Raw genomic sequence first — 14,343 nt, 5'->3', positions numbered from 1 at the left:
ATGTTCTCTCTCCTTCTCTCTCATTCTCTCTCTCTCTCTCAAATAGATAAATAAAATCTTTAAAAATAAATAAATTTTTAATCAAGTGACGTGATGCCCCCAGTTTTATTTTTGTTTTTCAACATTTCCTTAGCGATTCGGGGTCTCTTCTGATTCCATACACATTTTAGGATTATTTGCTCCAGCTCTTTCAAGAATACCGGTGGAATTTTGATCGGAATGGCATTAAAAGTATAGATTGCTCTAGGCAGTATAGACATTTTAACAATGTTTATTCTTCCAATCCAAGAGCATGGGATGGTCTTCCATCTTTTTGTGTCTTCTTCAATTTCTTTCATGAGTGTTCTGTAGTTCCTCTAGTACAGATCCTTTACTTCTTTGGTTAGGTTTATTCCCAGGTATCTTATGGTTCTTGGTGCTATAGTAAATGGAATCGATTCTCTAATTTCCCTTTCTGTATTTTCATTGTTAGTGTATAAGAAAGCCACTGATTTCTGTACATTGACTTTGTATCCTGCCACATTGCTGAATTGCTGTGTGAGTTCTAGCTTTATTACAAAGCTGTGATCACCAAGACAGCATGCTACTGGTATTAAAACAGACACATAGACCAGTGGAACAGAGTAGAGAGCCCAGATATGGACCCTCAACTCTATGGTCAATTAATCTTCGACAAAACAGGAAAAAATATACAGTGGGAAAAAGACAGTCTCTTCAATAAATGGTGCTGGGAAATGTGTAGAAGAATGAAACTCGACCATTCTCTTACACCGTACACAAAGATAAACTCAAAATGGATAAAAGACCTCAACATGAGACAGGAATCCATCAGAATCCTAGAGGAGAACATAGGCAGTAATCTCTTCGATAGCAGCCACAGCAACTTCTTTCAAGATATGTCTCCAAAGACAAAGGAAACAAAAGCGAAAATAAACTTTTGGGACTTCATCAAAATCAAAAGCTTCTGCACAGCAAAGGAAACAGTCAAGAAAACAAAGAGGCAACTCACGGAATGGGAGAAGATATTTGCAAATGACAGTACAGACAAAAGGTTGATATCCAGGATCTATAATGAACTTCTCAAACTCAACACACACAAAACAGACAAGCATATCAAAAAATGTATGAACAGGGCGCCTGGGTGGCTCAGTGGGTTAAGCCGCTGCCTTCGGCTCAGGTCATGATCTCAGGGTCCTGGGATCAAGTCCCGCGTCGGGCTCTCTGCTCAGCGGGGAGCCTGCTTCCCTATCTCTCTCTCTCTCTCTGCCTGTCTCTCCATCTACTTGTGATTTCTCTCTGTCAAATTAATAAATAAAATCTTTAAAAAAATGTATGAACAGACACTTCTCCAATGAAGACATACATATGGCCATCAGACACATGAAAAAATGTTCATCATCACTAGCCTTCAGGGAGATTCCAGTTAAAACCACATTGAGATATCACCTTACACCAGTTAGAATGGCCAAAATTAGCAAGACAGGAAACAACATGTGTTGGAGAGGATGTGGAGAAAGGGGAACCCTCTTCCACTGTTGGTGGGAATGCAAGTTGGTGCAGCCTCTTTGGAGAACAGTGTGGAAATTCCTTAAGAAATTAAAAATAGAACTTCCCTATGACCCTGCAATTGCACTCCTGGGTATTTACCCCAAAGATACAGATGTAGTGAAAAGAAGGGCCATCTGTACCCCAATGTTTATAGCAGCAATGGCCACGGTCATCAAACTGTGGAAAGAACCAAGGATATGCCCTTCAGCGGACGAATGGATAAGGAAAATGTGGTCCATATACACTATGGAGTATTATGCCTCCATCAGAAAGGATGAATACCCAACTTTTGTAGCAACATGGACAGGACTGGAAGAGATTATGCTGAGTGAAATAAGTCAAGCAGAGAGAGTCAATTATCATGTGGAGCATAACAAATAGCATGGAGGACATGGGGAGTTAGGAGAAGGGATTTGGGAGAAATTGGAAGGGGAGGTGAATCATGAGAGACTATGGACTCTGAAAAACAATCTGAGGGATTTGAAGGCGGGGGGGGGGGGGGTGGGAGGTTCGGGTACCAGGTGGTGGGTATTATAGAGGGCACAGATTGCATGGAGCACTGGGTGTGGTGAAAAAATAATACTGTTATCCTGAATTAAATTTTTTAAAACTGACCCAAAAATAAATAAATAAATAAATAAATTTCTAGATCTCTTTTGTTCAGCAGTAAGGAGTAGTTAGCATTAACTTTAAATAGTATAGGTGTTTCCTGAGGCTACGTAGTTAATAGTTGATAACATTCTTAAAGACACACAGGACATCCTCTCTGTGTACATGTGAAGTGGGAAGCTAAAAGATGAAAGTGTCTTTGTATGGTACCCAGTGTATCTTGTGTTTGACTGAAAATGCATCAGGACGGGTCTCTTATAACACTTTCAGATCAGTTCTCACAAAACAATAAGCCTGTCTTTTTATTATATTTTTTGTATTTTATTTTATTTTTTGTATTTTGTTTTTTATTTAAATTCCATTAATAAACATATAGCATAGTATTAATTTCAGAGGTAGAATTCAGTGATGCATCAGGCTTATATAACACCCAGTTCTCATTACATCACATGCCCTCCTTAATGCCTATCACCCAGTTACCCCATCCCCCCACCTCCCTCCCCATCCAGCAGCCCTCAGTTTGTTTCCTGTGCTTAAGAGTCTCTTATGGTTTGTCACCCTCTCTGATTTCATCTTGTTTTATTCCCCCCTTCCCTATGATCCTCTGTTTTGTTTCTTAAATTCCTCATATCAGTGAAATCATATGATAATTGTCTTTCTCTAGTGGACTTATTTCGCTCAGCCTAATCCCCTCTAGTTCCATCCATGTCGTTGCAAATGGCAAGATTTCAGTTTTTGATGGCTGCATAGTATTCCATTGTGTGTGTGTGTGTGTGTGTGTGTGTGTGTGTGTGTATCACATCTTCTTTACCCATTCATCTGTTGATGGACATCTAGGTTCTTCCCATTGTTTGGCTGTTGTGGACATTGCCACTATAAACATTCGGGCCCACATGCCCCTTTGGGTCACTACATTTGTATCTTTGAGGTAAATACCCAGCAGTGTGATTGCTGGGTCGTAGGGGAGCTCTATTTTCAATACTTTGAGGAGCCTCCATACTGTTTTCCAGAGTAAGCCTGTCTTTTGAAATGCCAGTAAGGTATGAACACCAGTAACTCACGTGGGGTAGACCACAGCTACCCCCTGCATCAGAAACGACTCTTCTTTCCCTGCTGCATGTTCCTGCCATTTTTCCTTGTGTTGGATGTAAATCCCCGAGTTCTGTTGTTCCAGAACTTGTAATTCTTGGCACAGTGGTTCTTAGTGAGTCACTTTCTTCTGTGGCACTTTCTCCCCACTCCCCTTCTTTGGAACTTGAGCTTTTCACCCCTTTGTTACATTTGTTCATTCCATTCATTAAAAAGAAGACTCTGGAGCTGGTGTTGGGGCAGGTGCCATGTTGGGTGCTAGGCCCCAGCCCAGAGAGCGCCGTCCTGCCTTCTGGGGGGTACGGTGGGGAACTTCAGCCTGTCTCAGCTTGTGTCTGGCTCTGTTGTGTCAGGTCCCTTCACCCCGCCGCAGTGCGCTCTGTGAGTACACAGACTGTGTCTTGTCGCAAGGATCCAGCCTTGACATTTCAGCACACGGCAGGCAGCACATTCTTGGAGACCGTGGGCTGAGTTTGGAGGTGGATGCTGAGGATTTTAAAGTTTCTCCTTCCCAAGCTATAAGATGAGGTAACTGCCTTCCTTTTCTGGAGGGTACGGTTAATATAAAATGTGATCATTACATGTCCGCCCTGTAGAAAGGCAGGTAATATCTCAGGGGAAGTTATCACCCACCTTTGTTTCCTGTTCCACTTATTTTTGTTCTCATTGTCTCTGAACCCGTCTGTACCACTGGCTTCTGCCCTCTCTACCCGCCCTGCTATTTCCTTCCTTCCTCAGAGGTGGGGGAAGGGTGAGTAAAAACTCCTCTGTGTGTGGGGGGCGCCTGGGTGGCTCAGTCAGTTGAGCGTCTACCTTCAGCTCAGGCCATGGTCTCCGGGTTCTGGGATCGAGACTGCATCGCGCTCCCTGCTCAGCGAGAAGTCTGCTTCTCCTTCACCCCTCCCCTGCTTTCTCTCTCTCTCTCTCTCTCACATAAATGAATAAAATTTTTTTAAAAAAAGAAGAGAGACTGCCACTGCCCCTCTGTCAACATGGGGACGATCTCCACATGGAGAACTTGACTGCACACTTGGCAGGAACACCCGCGCTATGTGTTCATGAGCTTCTCTGTCACTTCTGTTCCTCGTGCACACGTGTCCTTCCTGAGTCATAAGCATCCGATCATAAGAAAAGTGTCTTCTTCGATTAACGCCGGTACTGGAGCCCCTGCTGTACTGTGTGGGTCCAGGGGACTGATAAAATCACAGGATTTGCACACCGAGGCAGTCTGCCCTCTTTGTAATACCTGGTTGACAATGCCGTAGAGTCGGTGCAGAGGTGAAGTTTTTGGTGAAACACAGCTTGGGCCAGTTTGGGGAGGGTAAAGGACAAAACTGAGTCCTGAGCAGCACGAGGTGCTGAGTGTCTTTGCTGATGTCAGCATCTTTTTCCCCCTTGCCTTTGACCATTACAAAAACAAAAAAAGGGAGAATCAGGTGAAGGGCAGGGAGAAGATTCTAGTAACATTATGGCAGAAAGAATCCTGTCTTCTTTTGAAGGGCCTTAATATACAGTAAGTTAAGTCTCCCCTGAAAAGCAGTAACATTAATCTTTTTGGGCCCAAATGTTTGTTTTTTAACCAACCTTAAATTGGAGGCTCTTCTCTAGGTAGCAAAGTCTTCTAATAAAGACATTATTTACTGAGTTTTCTTCATTGTGATGAAAACAAAACAGGGAGCTGTCCTCTAAGATGAGCTGAAATGCCTCAGGAGGCGGAAGGTGGTGGAGGGTCACGCTCAGTTTACTGGCAGTCAGGTTACTGGTGGTCAGATACAGGGAGCAGCTCCTCCCTCCATGGGAAGGCTGGCACTTCCTTTCTTCCCCTTTCACAGACCCCTCCTATGCCAGAGCCTTAAGCCATTTAACTCCACTTCTGGGCCTCATTGTTTATTCAGACTCATCACTGTGTAACTAAATGGAGAGAAAATTGGTCATAAATTAATGGAATGGCAGAGAGAACCCTGTTGGATTAGCTGACAAGCTGCCAGATGGAAGAGGAGGAAACACCCGGGTCTAGCACAGGTCCCTGTGCTCAGTCGAGTTCTCCCTGAGCCGAAGAGTCGGTTGGAGAGATGGAGCAGGCAGAACGTGTGTGTTTATTAAGTCAGCCAGCACCTACGGCGTGCCTGGTGATGGGGCGGGGACAGTGACCTTCCCACGGTATCCTCATCCTGGAAGGGGTGTTGGGCCATGTGCAGGAGAGAACAGGACTGCTCATGGTCGTGGGAGAGATTTGAGCAGAAGGCAGCACTAAATCCTAAATTCTGGTGTGGCCTGGGAAGGAAGGGCTCAGCCTGTTTCTTACAGAGGTGAATCTTGAACTAGATCTTTGAGGAAGGGTGTTAACCAGGAGGATGAAGGATAGGGATAGGGCTACGGAATGCCCATGGGTGTCCTCCAGAAAGTCATTTCAGCAGTCTTCACAAAAACGAGGATCCTTATTTTGAGACTCTCTTAGCATAGCAAATGTAGGGGTCTGTGTCTGTTTCTGTAAGTGAAGTTTTATTGGAACCCAGCCACATCTTTTCATTCCCCTATTGTCTGTGTTTGCTTTCCTGCCACGATCCAGAGTGGTGTAGCTGGGGCAGACACCATGTGGCTTGCCAAGCCTCAAATATTTACTATCTGGTCCTTCACAGAAAAGGGTTGCCAACTCTTGGCATAACATATTGTTATTCCTTGAAAGTCTTTTTGAAAAGGACCCACACCGTCAGCGGCCAGGCTTTGATGGCAGGCCTTCCTGGACTTACTAGTTTATTTTACCAGCCGGTGATTTCTCTGCAGTCCACGCCACCCGACCTCCAACTCTGTAGTCTCTAGTTTCCGTAATTTCCGGCTCTGAATGTCTGGAACTAGAACGGTGCTTAGAGTGTGGAGAGGAAGGGGGGCGTGTCTCCCTAAGCATCCCCTTAAATGTCCTGTTACCCTGACCCACAGCTGTTTCAGACTCTGCTTACTTTCTTGGAACCTGTGCTGCTTATTTGCTTGGTAAATTTGCCAAGCAAAATCTGAAACAAATATAGGATCAGCAGTCCTTGAAAGGCATCTCTGTTCTTTGGGGAGGCATCTGTTAGTGGGTTCTGGAGCTCTCTGTCCCCTTACAAGTGAGAGAGAGAAGCGGGGAGCTCTAGGGAGATCTGCCACCTCCTGCCTGCATTCATTTCAAAGCCACGGAGAATGCATTTCCAGAAGATCTGTGCTTTTGAAATACTGCTTTCCTAGATATACTGAGTGTACGTTGTGTGGAATTACATAGCAAATGCCAACTTTTTAAGCACCTACTATGGTCTGCGGTAGGAGTCTGCTGTCAGGAGAGTGCTAGACTAGACTTTCTACAAATATTAACTTACTGACTAAGACTGAGATGAAACAGAGATGCACTTATTTCAGTTTTACAGACAGAGAAACAGAGGCTCTGACAAGCTAAGTATCTTCTGTGCTAACTACTAAATGACACTGCCTGCAATCCATGATGAGGAGGATATTGATTTTATGCTCTAGTTATCCGAGTAGCAGGTAGAATGTTCATGAAAACGCTGAATCAAGAGGTGAAGAATCTGTGTTTCAGACTGTCAAAAGAACTAATTTTCAAGGACAGGTACAGCTTTTGTTTTAGCCCCAGCAGCTACCAACCTCGTTTGAATACCGCTGTCGAATGATACTGTGGTTTGGGATCTAATTTCTCATTAGCACTTTGTATAGAAAATTGTTGGCAGTAAGTAATGGTGACATTTTCCAAGCATGTCTGGAAAATATTGTTGGTCCCCGAAGAGAAGCATGTAGGTTTAGAGTTGTCCCAGTTTCTAGCTGAAATGAGGATTCCTAAACATCAGTCTGATCTTAACCATTCCCTTCTTAAAAGCATTTGGTGTTCTCCTGTATCCTTTGCTCAAAGATTGAAGTATTCGTCAGGGCAGTTGCCTGAGGCCTTTCTGGTTTGGGCCCTGCCTGATCTCCAGTCTGACCACTCAGTACCTCTCATTTCCAAATTCCACTCGGAGCGTGTCCCTGCATTTGGAGCCTCCCCAGGTCCTTGCACACCGTGTCTCCCTGGCCTTTTCCCCTGATGCACTCTTGCTTCATCTTCTTATCTTAGCTGAGATGTCACTAGATCCAGAAAGCCTTTGAGCCTAGAGACTGGGGTGGGTGTCCTTCCCTTGGTCCGCCCTCACATAATGTGTTTACACTGCTGCTCAGTGGTTTACGGATCTGGCCGTTGGCTACCACTAAACGAGTAAGCTTCTTAGGTTTCTTTTTAGTTTTGACTCTGTCTTCAAAAGGAATAGGAATCCATTTGAGCTGACTCCTAGAAGGGGGGTTGACCTGTGAGGAAATATGTGAAGCAGTAAGGAGACCTCTGCAGAAATTTAAGAACCAGGTCTATAAGGAGTTGTCCCTCACAGATGTGTCGGCGGCCTTCTGTACTTCTCTGTACACCAGTGTTGTCTGCCTGTCTTTAGCGGGCCGCTCAAGCACATGTCCTGAAGCTGCCCCTGACCTCAGTTTGTCTGCGTAGCGTAGCATGGCCCTGCCAGTCCTCGTGGTCTCTCCCCGTCTCATGGCTCTGTTGCATGGTCTCCATTTACATTCTGTTCCAGTTGCAGATTTTCCAGCAAGCACTGCGGTTGGTGTAGCTCATCCTTCCAAGCGAGGCCGCATGGCGGGTGGGTCCTTGCTGCAGACCAACTGGAGCCGTGGCCCTCTGGAGGGTTTCCACGGGTCAGAGCCTGGCTCTCAGTATAGACTCCCTTTTTCTGTTTCTTTCCCTGCCTCTTACTTGCAAGGGTGTTAGGTTTGTGTTTCATGAACTTTATGGTATCCTTTGTTTTCTTTTGTCTTACAGATATCATTAATGGAGCTCAAGAAAAATGTGTATTGCCTCCTATGGATGGCTACCCCCACTGCGAGGGGAAAATCAAGGTAAGGCAGAAGTAACATCTGTTCATCCCCCCATCTTCAGTCTGCACCGATAGCCTCTTCCTTCCTCTCCCCTCTCTGTAACTCCCCAGTAACCCAAATGGCAAGCAAGCTCTTTAAGGAGCTCATTTCAAGGGTACCTCAATCCTGCCATTTTGGGACTGTGGCCATGAAAACCCTTGTCTGCTTATGCCAACTCCATGGGGTTAGTCAACAATGCCTCTAACTGGTGAGACTGAAAGAGCCTGGGCCACTTCGGGCCCCTGCTGTGTCTTTGAAGCGCCTTCCCCTGGCATTCCCAGCCTCCAGCAGGTGATCCTTCAAGGGCCTTTGACAAGGGGCTGCCATTATGTGGGGTCCAGCCTCCCTCTCCCCTAGTACCCAGGCCCCAGCCATGAGGTCTCCAGATTGTGATTTAAATGTCACATTAGCATTTGCAGCTGAGTAACCAGAGATGCTTGGACACTCTTTCACTCTTCACATTTTTTTTAAAAATCCCTTTTTATATGGCCTGCCTGAGGGAGACCACTCCCCTGCTCAGCAGTTTTCAAAGAAAAGTCTCAGTTCTAATATATACTTAGGATGGTGAGACCACAGCCTGGAAGCATCAGCACGGTTCCTGTTCAGGACTCCTGCGTGCCATGCACACCTCGCACGCCTGCATTCACGCTCTCTGTTCCAGGCCTGGTACTGGAGCTCGTGAAACTACAGCTCTCTAGGGAGAAGGGTTTTGACACAACAGTCCCCTCAGGCTCTGTTTTTGATAAACGTCCCCTGGCCACTGGCTGTCCTGGGCTTTACTGCCCTGTATGTTTTGCAGCCTTCCTCTATCCTGAGCACCTCTGCTAAGGCTCAGCTCAAGCCAGTGTCTCCCTATGGACCATTTGGGAACTGGGCATCTGTTGTCCCGACCTCAGCTCAGTGACTCTGATCCTCAGGCCCAAGTCTGAGCCACTCAGTGCTCCTTGCCCTTCAAAGCCTTGCCTTCTCTGTCTGCGGATGTGTGGGCCCATCAGTAACAGGCGGCTCATTGTTGTCCTTACCTGGCTCTTGTCGTTTCAGTGGATGAAAGATATGTGGCGCTCGGATCCCTGCTACGCAGATTATGGAGTGGATGGGTCCACCTGCTCTTTTTTTATTTACCTCAGTGAGGTGAGTCGCTTCTCTGGCTCTGGGGTGTGGAAAGGCGTGGTTAGTCAGGTTTGCAGCTGAGCCTGGAATTCTAAAGGTCGAGAAATGTGTATTGTTTTTACGTGGTGGACCTGTGGCTCCTTTCTTCATTATTTTCCCCGGCTCCTAAATAGGATAATTCTTTCTTCCTTGAGGGAAACAACAAGCTGATGTAGTTATTTACATTTTCTTTCCCTGATTTAAAAAAAAAAAAAATCTAATAAAATCTAGTAAACATAAAGTTTTCCATCTTGACCATTTAGGAGGAATTAAGTACATTCATACTGTGGTACAACCATCACCAGCATCCATCTCCTGATAATTCATCTTGCAAACCTGACACTTTACCCATTAAACAGTGACTCCCTATTGCCCCCTACCTCCAGCCCCTGAACACAACCATTCTAATCTGTCTCACTGATTTTGACTCTTCTCACTATTTGTATAATTTACATAGTACTTTCCTTTTTGTGACTGTCTTATTTCAGTTAACTTGATATACTCAAGTTCCATTCATGTTTATAGCCTGTCAGCATTTCCTTCCTTTTCAAGGCCGAGTAATATTCCATTGTGTTACTATACCACCTTTTGCTTATCCATCTATCCATTGATGGATACTTGGGTTACTTCCGCCTTGGAACTATTGTGAATAATGTGGCTGTGAACATGGGTGTGCACACAACCCTTTGAGACTCTGCTTTCTCTTCCTTCATGTGCATAACCAGAAATGGAGTGGCTGAATCATATGGCAATTCTGTTCCTATTTTTTTGAGGAACCACAGTCTTCTCCACAGCAATGGCTTCATTTTCCCTTCCTCCCAGCAGTGCATGAGGGTTCCGGTTTGTCCATATCCTTGCCAACACTTGTTGTTTTCTGTTTGGTCAGACTAGCCACACTAACAGGTGTGCAGTGCTATCTCCCTGCAGTTTGGTTTGCCTTTTCATAATAATCAGTGACGTTGAGCATCTTTTTCTTGGGCTTATTGGCTGAAGTAGGTATTTGCTTAGAAGCTGAGCTATTTTTAGCTTTTCTTAAAAACCTTTTTAGCTGAGTTTTATTTTCATTTCTACCCTTAAATTCAAATAGCAGCTTTTTTTAAGCATGGTGTTGCATAGGCCACATGGAATTGCTTGTAATACGCTTTGATGATTTCTGTTTCACCTTGAAGAAAATGGAAGGGTTGGGGCAGAGTTAAGACTGTATGGGGAAGAACTGAGTAGGGAGTGAGAAGCTGGCTTCCCCTCCACCCTTGACAGACAAAGGCAGCCCTAGGGGCTTGTGAAGTGGGTGCTGGCTAATTTCAGAGGCTGTCTACTGCGGTGTGCTGTTGCTATTTGACCAGTAGTTAATAACAGCTCCCTGGTGCTATAACGCAGGAAAGAGAATGCCTCCATTTTGAGGCTAATGACATACTTCTGCTGTAATTTTTCATGTGAGCCTCAGGCACCTCCCCTCTGTGTCACAAGGGGACAGGGGACAGCTTTTGGGGATGGAGGCCAAACCAGTATCACCACAGGGCACATGGCCTTGAATTCTGTGGGGTTTGTTCCTTTCCTTTATCTTTATATCTCTTTCCCTTCTGAGAGCCACTTAGACGGTTTTGTTTTGTTTTGTTTTTTTGAAATATGGTTGCACCATGACCACCCCGCAGCCATCATGAAGAGGCCTCAGCGCTAAGGATAGTTAAATTATCTCTTGGAAATTAAAAGCACTGTGGGTTGGGTATGTGATGCTCCTCATTAGCATGCTGCTGGCAAATTAATTCTTTCGCATTTATTTGAGTGTGTTTTGGACTGGGGTAGGCTGTGGCCCACCTTCTCGTTTCCTTCTCCAGAAAAACGAGGCCTGGGGCCCTGGGTGAACCGGCACTCCAGTGAGAAGTCAATTAGAAGCACCTTTCCTGCCCCAAGGAAAAGGTTCCTCCTTCAGTTTAATTTTCAAAAGTTTCCTTCCCCTTTCCATTTGATAGAATTCAGCCAGAGTCCAACTGTGCTCCCTGACTGACAGACTGGACTAATTTCACGCCTTCCTGAGACTTCTCATGTTGGGCATACTGCTGAGGTCCAGGTGGAGCATTACATCCCACGCCAGCCTTCCCTCCATCTTCCCTCCATTCCCAAGCCAGAGCTGGGAATGTGTGGAGAACGGTCCAGATGGGAAGGGACCACGGTTATCTGTGACCTAGTTCTCTTCCTGTGAAGTTGCCACCCAGCTGCACTCGCAGTGGACGAAGGATGTGGCTAAGATGAGAACAGGCAGCCTCTGGGGAGTGTGGGGCAGCCGGGGCTGGGGACGGTGTGACGGATCATATGCTCTTGACCCTGGAGCCGGCGTGTCTCGTTTCAGAACCCGGACCTATTTTCCTCCTTCCAAAGTGTGGAATGGTACTTTCTTTGACTTTTCCTCTCTCTTCTCATGCAGATGATCTGGGGTTTTTTTCTGTTCAGCTGAATTCAGTTCACTGATCACTTATCAAATATCTATTACATGCATCAGATGTCAGCAGTTGGTGAGAACTCTGTTTCTTGGCATCGTGATGTGCACTCAGGACGAGCCTAATGGAAGCGGAAGAATGGATGTAGGTAGTAGAGTCAGAGCAGGGTGGAGCGAGTTTCTCTGCAGACAGAACTTGGAACTTCTTTTTTAGTTTAAATCTGAAACTTTGATACTCTGGCATTTAAAAAAAAAAAAAAGGGAATAATTGCATTTTGAGGCTCTTGGGTGGCTCAGTCAACTAAGTGTCTGCCCTCAATTCAGGTCATGATCCCAGCGCCCTGGGATCGAGTTCTGCATCAGGCTCCCTGGTCAGCAGAGTCTGCTTTTCCCTCTCCCTCTGCTTCTCCCCCTGTTTGTGCTGTCTCAAATAAATAAATAAAAACTTTAGAAAGATTGCATTTTATTGTGGCATCTTAATCAGTACTCTGTACGAGTTGGAGGAGAATCTCACCCCTGTGGCCTCTTGGATGGGAAAGACAGCCTTAGCGCCTCATCGCTGAGTTCACACTGTCTTTGATACTTTCTTTAAATACTATACTTCTGGACAAGTGACTTACCCTCTTGGCACCTCATGTTCTTCCTTTATAAAATAATGGTTTTAACTTTGTTTTTAAAGGATCCTGCTGTGATGATTCCTGAGTGTCTGTGGGAATGTGCATAGAATAGAGCCGGGCAGATAGATAACACTCAGAAAACCCAGTTGATGCTTGTGTGGTTTTTGACGCTGTCATTATTTGAGGACCATTTGGGAGGCATTTGATACAGAGACTTGATTTTGTTTTACAATTAGAACCAATTTTTGGTTCTAACACTAATTTATTTTTAGATATTTGATTTCTGGTGATGTAGAATGCAACTAGCTGTTCCCCCTTGATTCTTTTCTCTGCATATGATGCTTGTGTTTGCATTGGAACTGGGAGCTGGATCTAAGGACCAGCAGTGTATCCCTGCCCTTGTTAATTTGAAATGACTGGAGGTGGTCATAAAGCCAATTCTGGGCTATATTTTCCAAATCCTGGACAGCATCTGTGTCTTTATAGTGCTGTTTTTGGTCTAGATTTTTGTTTCGCTCTGTTTTCCCTCTTGCTTCATCTTGAAACCTTCCTCTTTTTGTTGTTTGATTGAACTGCCTGTCCTATACCAGGTTTCCCTTGCCACCCCAAAAACAATGAAGGGAGGCATTTCTGGTCAACTTGTTTACTTGATCAGCAGATGTTCCGGTCACTTCTATTCTTTTCTTAATCCTCATGGAAGAGCCAGTTCTGGTTTCCATTTATGTTTAACCTCAGGACTTAAACAGAAACAAATGAAAAAAGCCACAAAGTAACTGTGGTCAGTCACCAGTTGAATCCAGACAGTGAGACTCCGCCCAGTCCTAGGGGATAGATGGCGCTCAGCTTTCTTTTTTCTTCCTCTTGGTTGTCTCAGTGTGCCAATTTCCACTGAATTACAGGTCTGTGAACTTCTGCTTGTGCACTCTCCAACTTGTAGTCCACACGTCCTTCTTGGTAAATCCCAGAAAAAGCAGCCAGCAGTATTTCCCCTGAGGTTATACCCAGCGATGCTTGCAATGCATCTGACGCTAGACCCAGGACTGCGTATGGTGTGAGTCCAGGCACTGCCCTTGTTAGCGGAAGACGGAAAGAGAAGAATGACACATTATTGAGCCTCGCTGTATGCCAGACACCTCAAATACCCAATCTCATTTATCTCCTCCACCCCCACTTCTGAGTAACAGCCAAATCAGAACAGCTCAGAGAGGCTAAGTGATTCGTGGCCGTCTCCTTTGCATTACTGTTGCCCCTTCATGTCAAAGAAAAACAGAACTCGGGTAAGTAAGTGATTTATTACCTTTAACTTTGCATTCAGTTCTGGCTCCAAACCTATTGTGTTTGAAATATGGCTCTAATTTAGCTAGTTTGCATTAATCAGTCTTCATGGCCAGTTTTCGAATACTGAGAATTTTGATGCCCCCCCCCCCCACCAAAATAAAAGAGAAATAACACTGATTCTCATGTGGACGTAACTCATGCAAGCCAGGTGCTCAGCCTTTCCAGGTGGTGGGAGTAAATGAATGTTTCATTAGGCAGCCTTGCATTTCCAGATCATCGGGCAGTTTATCTTCTGGGTCTGTTTTTGCGAGCCATGTAACTACTCCTGTTACAGAGACAGGGCTCTATAAAGTAATTACTCTGTCATTGTTTCAGGTATATTAACTTGGCCCTCTGCAGAGCCTTTTCCCGCTAACAGATTTTATGAAATTTAGAATGAATTTCTTTCCCCCGTTGCTATTACACTGGTAGATGGTGGTGACGTACCGAACACCCACACATTTTTATCTCTTTACCCAATTACTCGAGCAACTCTCCATGCCCTTCTAGACTTCTTCATTTGTTTGTGCTTTTTTTTTTTTAAACACTTCTGCTGCCGTTGCACGTATAATTGCTCGAAAATAAGCAAATTGCCCAGCAATCAATTGCCGGAACTTAGGATATATACAAGCTGTTGCTTCA

General features: G+C 45.0%; 1 protein-coding gene across 1 annotated transcript in view; it reads left to right on the top strand.

The window, feature by feature from the left end:
- MGAT5 (alpha-1,6-mannosylglycoprotein 6-beta-N-acetylglucosaminyltransferase) overlaps positions 1-14,343 on the top strand; it is a 209,153-nt gene that overhangs the window by 66,432 nt on the left and 128,378 nt on the right. The window contains 2 exon segments of the mRNA XM_032354087.1: positions 8,090-8,166; positions 9,226-9,315. Of these exon segments, the coding sequence (XP_032209978.1) occupies positions 8,090-8,166; positions 9,226-9,315 (167 nt within the window).

Source organism: Mustela erminea, chromosome 8 (genome assembly GCF_009829155.1).
Source record: "Mustela erminea isolate mMusErm1 chromosome 8, mMusErm1.Pri, whole genome shotgun sequence".
NCBI classification, from domain to species: Eukaryota; Metazoa; Chordata; class Mammalia; order Carnivora; family Mustelidae; genus Mustela; species Mustela erminea.
Note: the sequence above shows the minus strand (reverse complement) of the source record. Positions and strands in the feature narration are given on the sequence as shown.